Genomic DNA, 18,418 nt, shown 5'->3' on the forward strand with positions numbered 1-18,418 from the left:
TGACAACATGAACAGCAAAACCAACAGCGCCTTCCAAATCACATTTAATGGCTTTGATACATTAAAAAGAAATTTAGTGCTCCCAAGTGGCTGGAGCATTAAAGGTGCTCATTCTGACTAAAAAAAAGCCCCTAGAGTCCAAAAGCCACTGAATAAAATTGGAGTAGGATTCCTCATGTGGCAGCAAACAGCTAGCCAGGTGTTGCCAGGGTTAAGAGAGGTCAAGTCACAGACGGTGTCCTCAACTTGCTGCTTAACGAAGGCTGTGGCCCTGCCAGCTGTCTTTGTGCTTGCAGTGCTGCCGGTGACCGCCACTCCAATCCCCCAGTCAGTGCAGTCTCACTGGCCACCAGGGGGAGGAAATGGCTGTTGCCATGACAGCGCAGGGTTTGGAGGAAGTCCCGCCTCTGCTTCCACCTGGTCCTTGGCACTCAATCCAGTTGATTAACATTCTTGATTCCAAACTGAGCGGTATGATAAGGAACTAACTGCCATGTTTATTGGGGAAGAAATGCAGATTATATAGTCTCCTCACTATCCATAATGTACTCTGTTGTTGTTGTTGTTGTTTTGGTTAAATTCAGAGGGAGCATCCTCACTTTGAAAACAGTGGAGCTGCTAACAGCTGTTTTTTATAAATTTAATAGAATTTCGCAGTAAACATCTTCAGGACGAGCATCCTTTCCTTCTTCTGAACTCCTTTCTTCTACTTTCACATTCAGTAGTTCTGAAAGAAAGTGTCAGTCCAAAATATTGACATAGATAATGTCAGTGAACAACAGAAAATCCATGCATTTTCCAACAGGAAAGATGAAATAGATGCACATGTTATAACAGCATTTTGTGTATTTTGTTCTTTTACTTCAGTTAACTTAGGAATTGTAATTTAGCATACTTTTAATATATATACAGCAATGGAAGGTAGAACTGATTTTTAAATGTTTTGTTAAAAAAATTAACCTCTACTTATCTCTTTTCTGCATGTATTGTCCCTGTATCAATGTGGGGTCATGCCATATAAGCTTGTAGTGAGGTGTTACAATTTACAATCAAGGCAATATTCAATCAACAGACTGTAGTCAAGAGGTAGTGACATCCCACTTATTAAAATTCACTTTTGTCAAAAAAAGAAAACAAAATGCAATGAGAATCTTGATTTTTGAAAACGATCTGATGCTGATTATTTCATTTGGCGTTCCATCCCGTCATTCACCCAGCACGGGGGCTGACGTGTTTTTTTACCTCAATTGTGTCGTAAATCCAGCCCAGAAACTCTGCCACCTTGGTGTAAACTCCAGGGTGGTTGGGCTCTGCACATCCTGTGCCCCAGCTGACCACTCCTACCAGTCGCCAAACGCCATCATCCTGACACACCAGCGGGCCTCCACTATCACCCTGTCAAAACGCCCAGAATGCCCGCTGAGAAAATGCCCAAGGCCGACGGTTTTTTGTGGCTTTTCTGTACACTGAAATATTGATGCTCACTCCTGATCTTGAGGAGTGACAGTCACCTCTGGGTTTTATTCCACCTGAGCTCTTAATGGCTTAACCAAAGCAGCTATTGATTTCTTTGGTCCAAACTGTCATGGCTTTCTAACCTTTAGAAATCCATGATGTTGGGTTCCATAGTAACCCCGCAGTGCTGAGTCTCTCTGGAGACCTGGAGTGTCACTTCACTAAAACAAACAAGGATTCCCCTGTGATGAGCTCATATCTAATGGTTTATGTGCTTTCATAACTCACATATTTGTTGTTGATCCTACCTGTTAAGGAAAGAGGGCTCCAGAAGTTTAACGGGTGGCTGTGAATCCGTATTAAAGCACAGTAGAATATCAATCTTCAAATCTGTCTTACTAAATTTTGTGGTACGGTTATATATTACTTATTTTAAGGTGAGCTTGTTATTAACTTTTAAAGTATAGCATTGAAAGAGTTTTTTGGGGGTCTTAAAGGGGCCCAACGTCATTTTCCATCAAAAGATATAGTAGAAACGTAGATACTCGAGGTGAAACCAAGTCTTCATCAACATGTTGTACTGAAAAGTAAACCACCAGCTTTGTCAGGGATTTCTGCTTGCTTTCTGTGTTCAAAGTGGAGGACAAATTGGGAAATGAATGGCTGGATGAGATTCTTAGATCAGTTGACTACCCAGCAAATAACATGGACGAGCCAAATGGCATCCCTTTAGTTGTAACCTTTTCATTAAAATAACACCATAGAAAAAAAATGAAGCCAGCTTTCCATCATGAGCAATAAAATGTTAATAAATGGCAATAAAATGTCATCCACAGAAAAGGAAAAATGCAGAGAACATCTGGAAGAATAAATGAAGTTTAATATCTGAACACACTGACCTGACATGCATCTACTTGCCCCTCTGTGTATCCAGCACAGAGCATCCTTGATGTGATTTCCCCATCATACATACAGGAACTGTTGCATTTCTTAGTGCTGATTAAGGGAACTGACGCCTCTTTTAAAGTTTCAGGAATGTGAACTGCCAAGAAGCCAAAGGCAAAAAAAACTCAATATGCAAACATTAACAACAACTTCATTTGCCAGTTGGATGGTTTAACAAGAACACACATCAATATTACCCTAATTCTCCAGCTGTAATCCTCTAAGTGGATTATATTAAACCTCTGCTTATCTCTTTACTGAATGTAACCCTGTATCAATATGTGGTCATGCCATATAAGCTTGTAGTGAGGTGTTACAATTGACAAATGCTGAGGTGAGTGAAAGTACTGGAATATGTAAAGAAATTGTCTGATATTTTGAGCTATGGACATGGTACTTAATTTAATTCACTGCCATTTAAACACGTTCTCTTTTCTGAACTATTCTATCTCAACCAATGAAGTTTCTTAACAAATATTAATCTTACTGTATTTCTTGTATTATAATATGTCCTAAAGACTGAATTAATTGGTGCCAATGTGAACTACTGTGATATGCAAAGTGCTTTATTTGAATCTTAGTAAATGACAGAGTATTAAAAGGTTTACCACTGTCATTAAATAGGGTCTAAATGTATGCAGGGTGTGTATTTATTTGTTTCAGTATAAACATTAAGTGAGCCAGAATGATTCTCCGGATTTCATTAAAATACATACTATACTCATTTAAATATAGCATATAACATAAAGGTTTTTGTCCCATGTTGTTGCCTAGAGGTATAATGGTCACACTCATAGCAGGCTCAGTCTTTCAGTGCTGCAGAGATACACACTCTTCATCAATACCTTCATCAGGTCTTGTGTAGCCCCAGCCAGAAATCCAGCACCGTGTCCCACCAGGGAAATCATGATCATACTGTGGGAGACAAACTGGCCTAATGGTATCTGTTAAAAATTAATATGAAGAGTTATGAGAAGTAATGTTCTTTTATTCTTAAATATTACTTCAATACTAGCAGTATTGTTGCAACTGAGATCTGCATCTGTAACAGAGAATATATATTATGCGCATTATTAACTATAAAAATGTCATTTTTTAAGTGCATACACATTACTTTAAAACACACAAGTATGACCCTGCAGGGAAATAGTTCAGAAGTTGAGATAACATATTAGTTTCTCACAACAAAGTATACTGTATATCTTGTCCTCTTGTTCATGAATTATAAATAGATGTAATATGTTTGCAAAGCAGTCTCTATTTTTCAGATCCATTTGAGGAAACAGAGAGGAAGATATATAACACTGGCTTTCTTAGAAACACAACTGATTGTCTAGAAACTGATATTTTTAACCTTGAGTATTCCTGTTTATTCCTTAGCAGTTATCAGGTACTATGGAGCCACTGGACCAAAAATGATTAATAAGTCATAATGAGGAGAGCAACATTCAGTAGTGAAATAATCAATGAGAGAACACTAAATTGGCATCGCTGGTAAATGTATCTAGACCATTACATATGCCAAAAAGAGATTCATCCTCTATGTTGTTAACTTAGATAACTCAGAAGTACATTACAAGAAATAAAAATCGCAGACACTTCTTTTATTCTCATAAAATATCACTTTAAGCTGTGTAATGTAAAGTACATATGAAAAAAGGGTTGTGTCTTCATAAGAGAGGAGTGGCGCAACAGGTATCTTCATGAATTGATTTTATTTTCTGTCAATCATGAATAAAGGTCAAAACTCCGCAAAAAAAAATACTAGAAGTAAAAGACGTTTTTAAGTTTAAGACATGCAGTGCTCTCCTTAAAGCACTACCATTCCTCAATGAGTCAAAAGCAGTTTAAGACAAGCCCCTGAAAAGATATTTTCAGCTGTGATTTCCATAAAGCAAACAACTAGTTTAACAGTAACTGAAAGAGTTTCATCTAAATTAAGAAAGTTTTTCTTTTTCTTTTTGTATTCTTTTTTTCCCAATTCTGAAATGGTTTATTGGTTGAGCTGAAGCTCAAACTAGTTGCAATTTGTTTGTCCCAGGAGTGGCCATTCATATACAGCCACACATTTCTGAGAAACAAATTTCAAAACCATCTAAGCATATACAGTAAAACTATGGTAAAGCTTATTTTAGTCTGTAGATGATTCTTTTAACTGAATTCTTGACTCTGCTTCTTGTATCACAGTAAGGCCTCGGTGATAAAGCTACATGATCCCCAGATTCCACAGCATGTTAATTCCATCATTCTCACTTGCTTGGAAAGTCTTTTAAAAAGTCATGATCTCTGATTTGTACCCAGCAAGGACTGTACTACGGGGGGTTAAATGTAACTTGGAAATTCTCTTTATAATCTCTCCACTGAAACCTTGGGAATTTCTGCTGTGTGAGTTCAAATACTTCTTTCATGTTAAGCTAAGTTTTGCAGAACAGCATTATGATGAGAAAAATCTCCAGCTCAGAGGACAATTAATCTTATGAGACTTTTTATGAAGAAAAAGGTGCTCTTACCCACGCTCACCTGTGAAGTTTAATGGTGTCTTCAGCTTTATCAAGGCTATGTCATTGTCGTGACTTCTGTGGTTATAGTTTTTATGGTAAAGTATCTTCTCCACAGCATATCCTGTATGTTGGGCCAGTTTAGTGGAGCTTCGAGTGACAACACCAGCAAGAACCACCCAGCTGGACACCTGAGGTAGCCTATAACTTAAGAGTAGCAGGGTGCTTTATTTCCTTTCTGTCCATTTACTCATGACAAGTAGAAACATTATCTCCTCTTCTTTCCTCAAATATTTTCTTCCTTTTTTTATGAAAAGGAGAAATGCCTAATGTAATCACATAAAGTATACAGCTGTCCACAAATTATTTGTGGAATTTCCTTTTAAGGAACAAAAAAACATGTAACACTTGAAAATATAAAACAGTATCCCTTTTTAAAATAAATTAAAGTATAATAAACATTAAAACTTGTAAAGAATGATTCTTTCTTTAGCATACTGTAAGTCTGATATCCAGATACCTTTAATGTACACATTTTACAGTATGTGCACAAGTGCAGTGTCCTGAAAACTTTAAGCTTTCATTTCATGAGTGCAAAAGCAAAGCTGTAGATAAAATGCAGGGAAGGCAACACAGATAAATAGGGCAATAAGACATTGCAAGACAGCTGAAACTTTTCAGCAACTTGATATTGTCAGCATTTTACTTTCTTTACAGTTCACGTGAACAGAGAAGATTTTTTTGAAGAAATACAGTATACCTATACCTAGCGACAACAGCTAATACTCACTGAAGTGGATAAAACGCTAGACAGGTCTTATCCCTGAAATGTACGTAAAGGGACAAGTAGAGGTTAATTCCATGCTGAAAAGCAGACAGAAGAAACACAGTGTTTCGGCCTTTCAGGTGTGAAGAAAACTGTTCATCCTTTCAGTTTTTTTTCTGCTTCCTTCTACATTTAAGGGTGGAACTAACGCCACCTTATTCCTCTGCAGTCAACGCACGTCGACACAGCTCACCACTCTCTCCTCATGCAATATACAGTACGTGGTTATTTAACACTTCGGAGATGAATTTATTTTTATCTGTACTTCAAGTTAATAAACCATTAAGAAACAAGAAATCCCCAAACCAACCCAGACAGCCCTTCCGGAGTGGCAGTCTTGTCTTACTTGTGTACGCAGTGTGCAGCGGTGGCTATCCAGCGGCGCGTTATAATTGAGCCTCCGCAGGTATGTCTGGAGCTGTAGTGGAGACTCACTTGCCAGGGCCACCTCCCCAGAGTGGCTTCCGTTCCTCCAATTATTCGGGGCAGCTTTGCTCGAGTCCCACACTCTCGGGGAAAAAACACCACCAGACAAAACCAAACGTCAGGGCCGGGGGGAGGGGAGTGTGCGTGTGTGTTTTTGTAAAGTGACTGAGCATCTGAGGCTCAGACAACACATTTGGAAGAGTGGCCGGCCACCCTTTTACCTGCTTTGAGGGGGAGGTCCATCTCGAGTACAAGATGATAGACATCTTCAAAGGGAGCCCCTTTTCAGGCTTGCCGTCAGGGAATTTTTTTTTAAGGGCAGAGCACCTTGCTAGGAAGTCTCCAGCTGTCCATTTTCCTAACTGCCTCGTCGAGTTCAGGGGCTGCAAGCCAGCCGCAGCCGATGAATCCCGCCTTCCTCTTGAAGGAAGTGCAGCAAAGGGATCTGCGCAGAAACCCTACCCGCTGGTAAGATGGCATCTTAAGCAGCCCAGCGAACCACCCTGATGCTATACTCCCTATCCTCCCCTGTGGTCTTTCTCCTCCTGCCCGTTTAACTCTCCATTCCAGCCCACTATCAGTGGAAGCTCCTCACCCGGTTGACTCTATTTCGCTGGCTTTGCTCTTTGCCTGTCTTCTTTCTTACCGGCGTGCCGACTTGGGAACGACAGAGGCTGCTGCCTGACAGGTAGAGTCTCTTTCCCAGACTTCAAACCACTCGAATATTGTATCGCCAACCAAATACTGTATAACCTTTTTAAAATAGGTGCTGCCCTAGGATCTCCCCCCTGAGAGTGACAGTAGGGGTCTTGAGAGACAACTCTTCGCTACGTCCTTTTACAGGGACCTGACGTCCCCAGGTGTAGCCAGTTTCCCAATGTCCTCGTGCGAATGCTGGGAATGTGTCCCTGGGACAATTGCAATGGTGTGTGGCAGTTCCACTCCGTTTCCACAGTCCCAACTGGTCCACTCTGCTACACCCGGCAAGCAACGGGCACAAGGCAGGATACACCCTGGACAGGATGCCAGTCCATCGCAGGGCACACACAGACATGTACAAGCACACACCGGGGCCAGTTATCCCAGAAGCTAATTAACCTACCAGTATGTCTTAGGACTGTTGGAGGAAACCCACACAAATACGGGCATACAAACTCCACAGGAACTGAAGCCTGGGCCCCAGCGCTGTGAGGCAGCAACGCTAACCACTGCCACACTATGAATTAGGAGACTGTGAATATTAATAACTCCTGGCTGTGTCACAGTAATAGAACAGTCTAAAAAGGCTTCTAGAACATTAGGTCATTAGGTCATAAGAAAGGTTACCAAAGGGAAGAGCCTGTGTTGCCTTGCTCCAGTCCGGCTCACTTGGTTACTAATATAGCTGTTTCTTGAAACAGGCCAAGGTGTCAACTCCAGCGCACTGGCTACACAGCATCAATGCCTCTGGGGATTATGCATCTGTTCCCCTCTAGTCACCTCTGCTCAGGACTAAATAGATTTAGTTTTTAAACCTGTGTAGCCTATCCCCTGTCTTTATAGTCTGGTTTCCTGAAATTGCATACCATTATTTTGCACTTTATCTGTACAGTTTCAAAACATGTTATGAAACATGCTATTTTATGATCCCAGTTCTTGCATACTGTAGTTTTTCCCCCTCCTTTTCCCTTATCACATCTACAGTAGATTATCTGAAAATCTGAGATCAGTAAAGAAATTCCCTGAGTACAGTAATTGAATTTGGTGGTCTGTAGCATACTACTAACATTGTTCCTTTTAATGTTTTTTTTTTCTATAAATTAAATCCATATTCTGAGACCCTTAATTCACCTAGGTTAACTGTCTGCTCCTAAATGCTCATTTTAATGTAATGCTACAAGTGCCCTTCTTCCATCTTTCCTGTTTCTTTGGAATACTGTGTACTGTATGTACTAATGTTGTATTCTTCACCGTCACTCTCCTTTAATTATGTTCTTCATTTACATCATAATTGCATAATAATTGAGTAGGTTTTTGTCATGCATTTTGTTTCTAATCATTTAGGCATAAGTATTTAATTATCCGGTGCTTTGATGTTTTGCTTTTCCCTGGGGTTGTCTTTTGACAACATTCCTTGCATGTCTGCCTTATAGATTTTCACTGGATTGTCCTGCCTTCATTTTGAGTTTAAGTGTTTTTGAATTTCAGCGCGGATCATTGCTTCACATTTATAAATTCAAAGCAGCCACAGACAGGTGACAGGGCCCATCAGCATGTCATAGCTATACTTTCACCAGTCAAACGGGGCTTATACAGTATATGGTTCATGTTGGTAAACAAACATGTCACAGTGAATTATGGGCATATGCATATTAATTTCCTCTGGCAGTTTCACAAGAAAATAAAAGTCCATTTTACTCTATGTATACTGTAGCTATGTAAATATGGTTCCTAATGAAGTTAAAACATGTCCTTGTAGTAGACAGCAAGGTAATGAAATGTTATTAAAAGAAACACATCATTGTTCCATCAGTGACTGTGTCTTATGACTCTGCTCAGAGCAAGCTGAGCTTCCCCTGGTAATATTGTTAGCACTCATTCACCAGTGCTCCCTTCATTGGAAACAGGGAGCACACACCAGACAGACATTTAGACGTGTATTTAGGCAGATATATTTCCTTTCAGAGCCATTGCTAATTATATACAGTACATCTCCAAGGCCAAAACCTGAGTCATGCTCTCAGGTTTAATTGCTTTAAATGTTATTTAAAAAATCCTTTGCTACAAAAAGTCGTGAATACTGTAGAGGCTCGAGATTTGTTTACTTCATGAATGGGCTACATTGGTATCTTCTTTATGTGTTGGGAAAAAATGTCAAATAACAATGTGACAAAGTTACAAAGTGTAGAAATACAAGTGCCAAAAAATGGACTTTTTTTTCAAAAATGCAAATAACTTGTTAAGGGCAAATGAATTAAACATATTTCCTCTTAATAATTCATCAGTCATTCCTATTAGTTTCTTTTATAGTCTGTTTCTCAGTTTTTAATTGAATGTGGTGTTGTTTGTACAGCTTGAACCTCAAGGAATGGCAGTGAAGCCATTCTGTATGTTCATCAGAAGCAAAGATGAAGAGTAAAACAGTCATTCCCGAATTGGAAGATAAACACTGTTTTCAGTGCCGTGCTTCAAAAATTAAATAAAACTCACCGAAACACTTCAGTGCTATCACCTTTCCTGTGATACAGCTCTCTCTGAAAGCAAATAAAGAGACAGAACAGTGCAGTGCAAATCTTTCATAATTCAAGTAGGTAATAATTAAATAATAGTACAGAGCATATCAGTAAATGTGGTTTCCTTATACTTCTTTATACAGTATATACTGTATAAGTGTCTCGTCGTTGAAATATCTAAGTTCTAGCTTGCTTCTTCTGCTACGCACAGCTTTGAGAAATGATTGATTAAGGTCTGGTTAGAGGCCAGTACCGCGTTCCACCGTCTTTGCAATGTACCCGTGGGTTTGTAGGAGCAGTTTTGAAATGTTTGAAATCATTTTCATTTGCGTCAAACAGTAAAAAAAATCAGGCTGTGGCTGCAAATTTGAAAGAACGCGCTTGAATGAAAGACTAACTGAAAGCGCATTCATTATAGACATCAGTCTGACTTGCCTTTGCCATGTTTAAATTTGAGAGAAACTGTAAAAACTATCCATCTTGGATGTTGACAGAGTTGCATCTGAATGGAATGCTATTTACATCATTATCGCCTCCACGTTACTTCCTAACCCATAATTCCAAGTCTGGCTTGACTAAAGGTCCCTGTTAAAATGGATTGTGAAGTAATTTCTCTCTTTTCCACCTGATTTGCTGTGCAGTGGTTCTGTTTGTGGATAATGTCTGCCATACATCATCCTGGTCTGTGCTATAGTTTAGTGATGAATAAAGTGGGTCCCTTCCTATTTTTAATTCATTTAGTGGACCTTAGTGCCGAGCAAACTGCTTATTTCACCTGAAGAGGGAAATAAGGCGGCCGTGGTCCACACATTTCTACCAAATGGCACAGCATGGTTTCCTAGCTGTACTTAGTATAAAGGGCAGTATCTAAATGCAAGGAATTGTTATGATGATGATATAAGATGCCAATAAGGGATCTATACCTTGGGAAGAGAATATAGCAGAAGAAAGATTTTCACCTTGCCTTAGGAATTGACAGCAGAAAGAATACAGTGTCTTATGAAACTGAATCCAACGTTTTCGGTCCGGGAGAGAAAGACAGCACTGCATTGCGGAGAGCTCAGCCTCACTACTCGAAAGGACAGAGAAGTAAAGTACATACCCAAGCCCAGTGGCTCACTGGGTCAGGCCTTATGTTGGTTTCCATGGTGTTAAGGGGACAAGAGAGCACATGGCTCTCTCCCCTAGATTATAAGAGAAGCTGTCCATAAAATAACGGGTGAAGAGCTGTTTGTTGGCTGCCTCATCATCAGACACACACAGCCTGAAGCTGGGTCTTTAAACCTTATTGATCTTGTTCAGCGAGCTATGGATCTTGCCTCGAGAGAGCACAGAGCGTTAGAGCTCTCTTCCTGACCTTTTATTAAATCTGGGAAAATGCAAACATGAGATTTGCTTGCTGAAAGAAGTCCAACATCCTAGTTAAAAAAGCAATTTAATTCCAGTGACTCTTGGACCCTCATGACAGCTTGTTAATGGATGACCATCAGTCTCCTAACAAAATAAGTTTGCTTCAATATGACTTATTAACTCAGTTTTGTTCATTCTGAGATGTTTTCAACTTTGTTTTTAAAAATTCTCCCTACTGATTCTCTTTGACAACCAGTGTTTCTGATAGTAGTACTGGAACTTGAACATTAGAAGCACTTTACTGTTGAGTTTATATTGGATGTTTTTGAGTAGAATTGAGTAGAATAATCACTTGTCTGATGTTCTACAATTTTACGAAACATACCACATCAAACATTCATACAATGTTTGAAAACATACGCTTCATGAATTTTAACTGTGTTGTGTACAGAATTGTGTACAGAATTTATTGTTAAATCAGGCAATGATTGAGCCGGTGAATTAAAAAGCAAGGTGACTAATGTGTACTGAAAAAGCTGATTGAAACATAGTATAAACCATCTTATACAATTTTAATGCTTAATTGTAAAAGCAAGGCACTATTATGTTTTTTCTGTTTAAAAACTGTCCTGCATTGGTATTGTAGCAGAGTTCTAATAAATGAATTTCAAACTTCTTTTATAAAAAAGCCCTATAAACATTTACATAAGGAAGTATTTGTTTGTCCCCATTACTGCTGTTCACCGGATTTATTCAGATCTAACCATTATGTATCATAAAAGGTCAATGGAGATGAGTGCTAAAATTAATTACCTGAACTGCCACAAGCTTTCCAGATTGGTTTTGTGTTCAGAGGTAATTTGAACAAACCCATCCGAGTAATTGGGGCCTATGTCTGTCAGGTTTACTCCTTTGTGCTTTGTTAACCTGAAAGACAGAGCAGAAGTATCATCCTGCTTTGAATCCTGTGATAAATCACACCGTACGTCAGGACTGGAAGTTAATGGCAACGCTGCTTGTGTGCAAAGAGACGAAATCCAGAAAAAGATCTGCACTGCTTTGATGCTTGACACATACTTTCTAATTTTCAGATCTCCTCGGCTGAACCACTGAATAAAGGTTTTGTGTAAAACATCCTGATAAATGTCAGCAAAGTGTGGCGCAGGCATGCAGAACAATACACTAATTGTTGTGTACAAAAGATTCCCCGTCGATCCCCTCCGTTAATTAAAAACTTTAATCAGCCTAATGAATTTACCTACAGTATGTCGTGTCTGTTTAATAATGTGTCACTGCATTTGTTACAGAATACTGCAGATTGTCTTTTTTTCCCCCATACGATTGTGAACTGGTTGCATTTATAGGTAATAACAGGAAGAGTGGCGCGGTTGGGGGACACAAGACTAGCTGACGTTGATTCCACTAGAAAATTAAATAATAAAATTAAATTGTAGAACACGAATCTACCGCATTGTAAGTCTCCCTAGATAAGGGCGTACGCTAAGCGAGCAAACACATATACAGTATAAATGTGATAGTGTCGTGCACACTGCTAAAGTCCTTTTTTTAATTTAAGTTTTGTGTTTAGTTTGCGGTCGATTCGCACACAAATACTCCTGGAGTTTTACTGAACAGCCAGCAGGTAGCTCGAGCGAGGCTGCTCTTCACAGTTTAAAAAGCGAATTTAACGGCATTTTGTCGCGCTGATAATACTGTTTAATTAACAGTCTTTGTAAAATTACAGGTAAGCTATCAGTCTACACGCCATATAATTTGAGTAAATACTTTTACTTTGAAAAGTTTGCTTTCTTTTTAGTTCATTTACTCAATTGAACTCCCCTTTTTAATTATAAACCCATTATCAACAGGTGAGGTGGTAATGAATAAACTTGTTTGAATGGGCAAGCCTCATTATAACATAGGATTTATGGAAAATGTTAGGAGTTACACAATGTCATTAAAGAATATGTTCTACTTGTTTTTTTGATGAAGGTTGAATTATAAATATGTTTTAATATGAAGGCAAGACTCCACAGGGAGTGAAATACACATAGACATGATTTTCATATGTCTGTATTGGTAAATAAGTGTAATGATTATCCTAATGTATGTAGCAAAAAATTATCTTAATTTGTATGGGACTAAGAGGTACACTACTAGTGATGGCAGAGTGTAGACAGACATAGGGGAAACTCTTTCATTGTATATTTAGGGTTTAGGTGCATGAGAAAGTAATGAGAATATTTTCCATCAGTTTAAAAGTGAATATAATGACAAATGACGTGCTGTGGTGAAATACAGCAGCTTTAATTATCTAAGTGAACAGATGCATTATAGTGTATTAGGAAATGTCCAACAAATCCAAATATTACAACAGGGCACTCTTTTCCTTCTATTTCTGCAGCATTTATCAGACTTTTTTTGAAGTGTCAAGCCTTGAATAGCAGTTTAAAAGGCTTACCTTAGGAAGCCTAGCTGCCTACAAACCAGGTTTCCCAGAGATGAGTTCCATCTTTCATAGCACACAGGAAGCCAAGTCTGCAGTTTCTCCAACTGGACCTCTAGCAGAGAGTTCTCAGGACTTATTCTGTAAAAAACTGAATCGAATTTATTCAAAACCGTCTGTATTTAACCTTGTGTGTTCAGTTTGCGAAATATGCACTGTACTGTGCGGTAGATAGCTTCTGGATGTTCTGCTCTTTCCCATCTTGGCTTGTTCTCAGTCATTTGCTTTTCACTTGCTAAGCCCTTGCTGTTCACTTTTGCATGTGACTTGTTGGAAGATCAACACACAAATGATTAAAGACCACGTCCAGCACAAACCCTCCCAGAATCCATCTGCCGGATCACTGACCTTTTCTGGGGTCGGCGATGGTACTGTCTTCGGTCACATTACAGAAGGGAGTCTCTTTTGCATCTCCTAGACCCGCTGAGCTGTGATTTGTAGCAGGCCTTAAGAGCAGCTTCACTGGATGAAAGACAGTATATTATATTATACATTACTAACACAACACCCAAATGTCTGTGTTAGCATGAACACTTTCCTAAAAATAAATGATAGCATAAATTCTACAGAACGCTAAATGAATCCATCCTGGTTTTCATGGGTGAATTTTTGTTTTGTCTTTATTGTAAAAATATTTTCCACCTTTGTTTTAAAACAAACTGTTTATGTTCTGAAAAGGCCAGAAATATACAGTAAGACTGCTTTTTTTGTGAATAGAAAGCTAAATGAATCCATCCTGGTTTTCACGAGTGAAATGTTGTTTGTTTTTTTATTGTGAAAATACTTTTCACATTTGTTTCAAAACAAACCGTTTCTGCTCTGAAAAGGCCAGAAATAGCAGATTGCTTTTTTTGTGAATCAGTATTTAAGATGTATCAAGATTTTTAAAGCACAATTAAATAAACACAAAACACTACTGCACAGTAACTTCCAGCCACCTGCTGTGGTACCCCCTCCAAATGTTCACTCAGTGGACTGCCAGACAAGGTGTACACAGCAGAGATGAAGGTGTTTTGTGCTCTTCCTTAAGTCTGTACTCTGTGTGCTATCTTTGATACCATTAGAAATTAGCAACTGGAGGTGGTACAGTATCAGTGCAAATTAAATATTTTAAAAAATAAATTTCATAGGGATTGAGCTAATTTTAATATAGCTATGTGTTTAAATGTGCATTCTTCACTTTTCTGGAGTGTGTAAGGTACAGCTGAATGGAGAAATATATTTCTCAGCCTTCTTCAAAATCTCACAGCTATAATTTTCCTTATGTCTGAGACTACTTAAAAGTATAAATTAGTCTAGTTTGTATTAAATAATAGCTATACAATTATCTGTTTAGTACTGTATATATGTTTGATTGTTTTAAATAGTATCCATAAGGATATGAAATATTTTTAATTGTATAAACAGAAAGATTTGATCAGATCTTGACTGATATGCCATGAGCCTTGTTTATCTCTGTCGGTTTCAAGCAGTTCATTATGAAGTTACCTTGAGAAAAAATTCAAGATGAGAATAACCTTAAAGTTCCCCATAGATACAGAAAATAAAAAATGCCACTAACTGAGAGTCTATGAAAATTCATAACAGGAAAAGTTGTTTTATTATGGTTTGTGCCACCATTGTATTTTAAAGCTTCCCACTAACATTTCATTTATTGTCATTTTTGACACTTTTTGCATAATGTGCATGCATTTGTTGTTTTTCATCTAGTTTTTCCCTGAGGTTATGTAAAATGTTCAAACAGAAAAAAGTTAAATGTATGCGCTTGAAAAAAAAGATCTATTCTGAAAGTAGCCACGTGGTAAAATTATTCTGTCAACAAGGAACAAGGGAGGAGACAAATTAAATCAGGTTAGGAATCAAATTCTATTTCTCACCTAAAAAACACACTCCTACAGCTAAACAGCCTAGCAGTCCAACTGTACACACAACTGCCAGTATCTTCACCAGTCTGTGCGTCGTTACCTTGGAAGAAACTTGAACAGATTCATTAGTTTAGATATAGTACAGTACTGTATGGGATGGTCAGAAAAAAAGTTGATTCTGATGGTCTATAGTGACCCCTGCTGTTTTAAGCACAAAGATGACTGAACCTAAAAGATTTACAATCAAGTGATGAGACAAATACTCCTTCTGATTTTTGTGCTTGATGATTAGCCAGATTTTCTGTGCATTAAATTACATTAAAAAGACAACAAACTAACAATGCAGTGGTATAGTGTTAGTAATTTATACTAATGTCCTGCCTGTCCCTGTAAAGAGCAGATATATCAGCATTGTATAAGCAGATGCAGAGAACATATTCTATTCAAACTATCTATTAATCCACAGCCAGAATTCCCTTAAGATTAAGGTATTTTAAATTATTTAGGCTTCATGAATGCGGTCGTAGACAGTAGGCAACAGACTGCTTTTGGAAAAACATAATACAGTTTTAGTCTAGATGTTGTATGGCTGAGTAAAATAGAAGTATGGGGCTTGCCTTGGTCTGCGGGCTGAATTTCTCTCAGCCATGCTGGAGTTCCCTCAGCATCTCTGGGTTCTCCAGTGTGTGCCTGTGGCAGGGGAGTCTCGTGATCAGCTGATGGACTATAATTTTCAGGCGCCACACCCGCTCCAAGATTCTGAAAGAATTGATGCGACGGAAAAAAGATGGTGTGACAGATGTTACCTTAGCCGTCTTTTTTCCTTTTACTCACGGCCTCCGTTCCTTTGTGAATTTTGTTAATATCACAGTAAGTCAACATTGTATCATTAAACTTTAATGGTTCATGCTTTTGGCTAAAAAAAAAAATATATTATTTTGTCATTCCAAGAAGCCATAGTTTCTGAGCAACAAATAGTTGTTTTTACCTATCAAACAATGAATTTTTCAAATTAAATTGTTTCTCTGATAACCATGACCCATAATACCCTAGTGTAAATGTCCCAGAGGTGAAATACCTTGATCATCCAGTTTACTGCCCACAAGATTTAACACTGTCAGATTCCTTCTTTCCTTCAGATTCAGAATTCAGAAAAATAATACTTAAAAAGATGCTTATTTTACTTTATGTTTCTACTCAACACCCTGTCTGTGTTATTGTCTGGTAAAAACTGGTTTTAGGGATCATACTTTGACTTGAAATTTTACAAAATCGCATTGGTTGCGGCAATTTTGTTTCTAATTACGATAAGTAGCAATATTACCTGATGCGTCCTTGACATTTATTGGGTTTAGTAAATTTAAGGTTCATGGTTCTTCAAGGTAAGAAGGATTAATGCAATTTTTCAAATATAATTGTTGTCTTTCACTCTTTATTCTTTCACCTAAAAGGCAGCATAGCTTCAAACACCTCTGAAAACATTTACAGTCCTGTTAGTAGTACAGTCTGCAGGAAAATAATTGGAATGCTTGAAACAGTGCCACTAAAAATAGTAATGAAGCACTCCAGTGACAGCTGTGTTGAAGGAAATAAATGTATAATAATATGAATTATTGTCAAAACAAGCAACAGTGTATTGCTGGTTTTCAGGTGTACAAGTACCAGAAACAGTGCAACGTACATTTTTTATAGATATCTTTCACTGAAAGAGTATACTGCTTTTGCACTGGAGATGAAATATAGAACAAAAAGTTATACAGTAATTCCTTACTCCCTGGAATTCTGTAATCGAATGCATTGCATTCTGGGGACGATTTGCTTTCATTTCTTTTTTGACCTTTTGCAAGCATTAACTTATTCATACTACACATAATACAAATGAATTTAACAATTAGACAAAAGTAAATGTAAATTCATGGATTCTATAATCTGTGCTGTCAAAAGGGTTTATTTTAGAAGTTGGCTAAACCATTAAGTAGATGTCTTTACAGATCAGACGTTTAAAAAAGGCATAATAGTACTGGTAAATATAAAATATTCAGCAATTAGTCGTATTAGGCAGGCAGTTCCCATAGGAGGACTGGTATTTTATTTAAGAAATAAAGAAAATAAATCTATATTCATTTTGATTCGTTGCACAGTTTGATGTATTTAAATGTGTAGTGTGACACAAAGAATGCTATTTCTTACGCAGGAGAGTGATACACATCACTGGTGAATGAAATGGATCCCCTCACCACCCACAGTGGGTGCTACTGTAAGACAATTTGGAATCCCTTGGGATGGACAGCATTATGTAAATGCAAGAAATTATTATGCAATATGGCAGCTGCTGTTCCAGAACAGTGCTGCGAGTGTGCATGTTAAAAAAAAGAACAATTGTTTTAAGACAGAAAGACAAACACATTTTAAATTCTGAAAACACAAAATCAGGTTTTACACTAGTTTTGGAACAGTCATCTTTGTATTTTTGTTATGTAGAATAGAATAACCCCAGAATAATCAATATTAGAGCAATTTCCCCTGTTGTCTTACCATATTTTCCTCTCTCGGTCTACACAGGTGGGCAGTACCTCCGCTACCTCATCAGTGGTCATTCACAGAGCTCCATGAGGGCAAAAGACGCTAGGGGTATTCACAGCAGCAGGACAGTTTTTCATTTAGCAGAATGCAACTCTGGATTTTCATTTCACAAAAAGACAATGAGGTCAGCAGTGGTCTCAGCAGAATGAGCCCGTTGTTCTGGCAGGGAGGTAGAGGGGCCTAGCGAGGCGAGCTGAACCAGTTCTTTGTGGGGCACACATCTCCAAAGATACCCCTCTTGCAACTGATAGGACATGGGTTGCCTAGTAACAACTCTACCTCTGCCAATAAATGGCCCACTTTGTTTGAAAACCTGAAAAAAGAGCAATTTGTGCTTTGTGCTGACAATTGGTGGATTTTTTAAGCAAAGATCATAATTACAAATTGTTGAAAAGCTTCTTTCATATCCTGTCAGGGTAATTTCAATAGAAAAGGTACTGTATGATCTTGCTTATCAGTGAATTAAATGGAAAAAACAAGCATTTTAGGTCTTGTGGTGAAAGACAGACACAAAGAAAAAAGAATATTCTTCAAGAAAATAAATGGCAATTAAGTTATTTTTACGTCTTTCTTTTTAGGCTTTCTTGTAATTTCTTTTTGTTTTGACAGCTGACAAAGTGTTTTGGGGAGTTTTTAATGTTGGTTAAAGCTGGAGGATAATCAGGGAGCCAAGCTCAGGTTTACTGAAGTGAATATTGGGAAGCTTTTTCAAAGATGAAGAATTAATATTGCGTTTCTGTTCCTAAAGTATT

General features: G+C 38.0%; 1 protein-coding gene across 1 annotated transcript; it reads right to left on the bottom strand.

Annotated features, from left to right (window-relative positions):
- Positions 1–673: 673 nt before the first annotated feature.
- On the bottom strand, positions 674–17,795 carry tmprss5 (transmembrane serine protease 5). Its single transcript, XM_088939464.1, has 14 exons — positions 17,723–17,795; positions 16,162–16,178; positions 15,701–15,842; positions 15,096–15,194; positions 13,567–13,680; positions 13,174–13,309; positions 11,526–11,639; positions 9,340–9,383; positions 6,071–6,233; positions 4,921–5,105; positions 3,246–3,344; positions 2,355–2,497; positions 1,243–1,395; positions 674–727 (listed from the first exon to the last, which is right to left on the bottom strand). The coding sequence occupies exons 1-14, from the start codon at positions 17,769–17,771 to the stop codon at positions 719–721; spliced, it is 1,467 nt and encodes a 488-aa protein (XP_088795590.1). The 5' UTR covers positions 17,772–17,795; the 3' UTR covers positions 674–718.
- Between the last annotated feature and the right edge of the window lie 623 nt (positions 17,796–18,418).

The sequence above is a fragment of the Atractosteus spatula genome, chromosome 22, assembly GCF_055471065.1.
Source record: "Atractosteus spatula isolate fAtrSpa1 chromosome 22, fAtrSpa1.hap1, whole genome shotgun sequence".
NCBI classification, from domain to species: Eukaryota; Metazoa; Chordata; class Actinopteri; order Semionotiformes; family Lepisosteidae; genus Atractosteus; species Atractosteus spatula.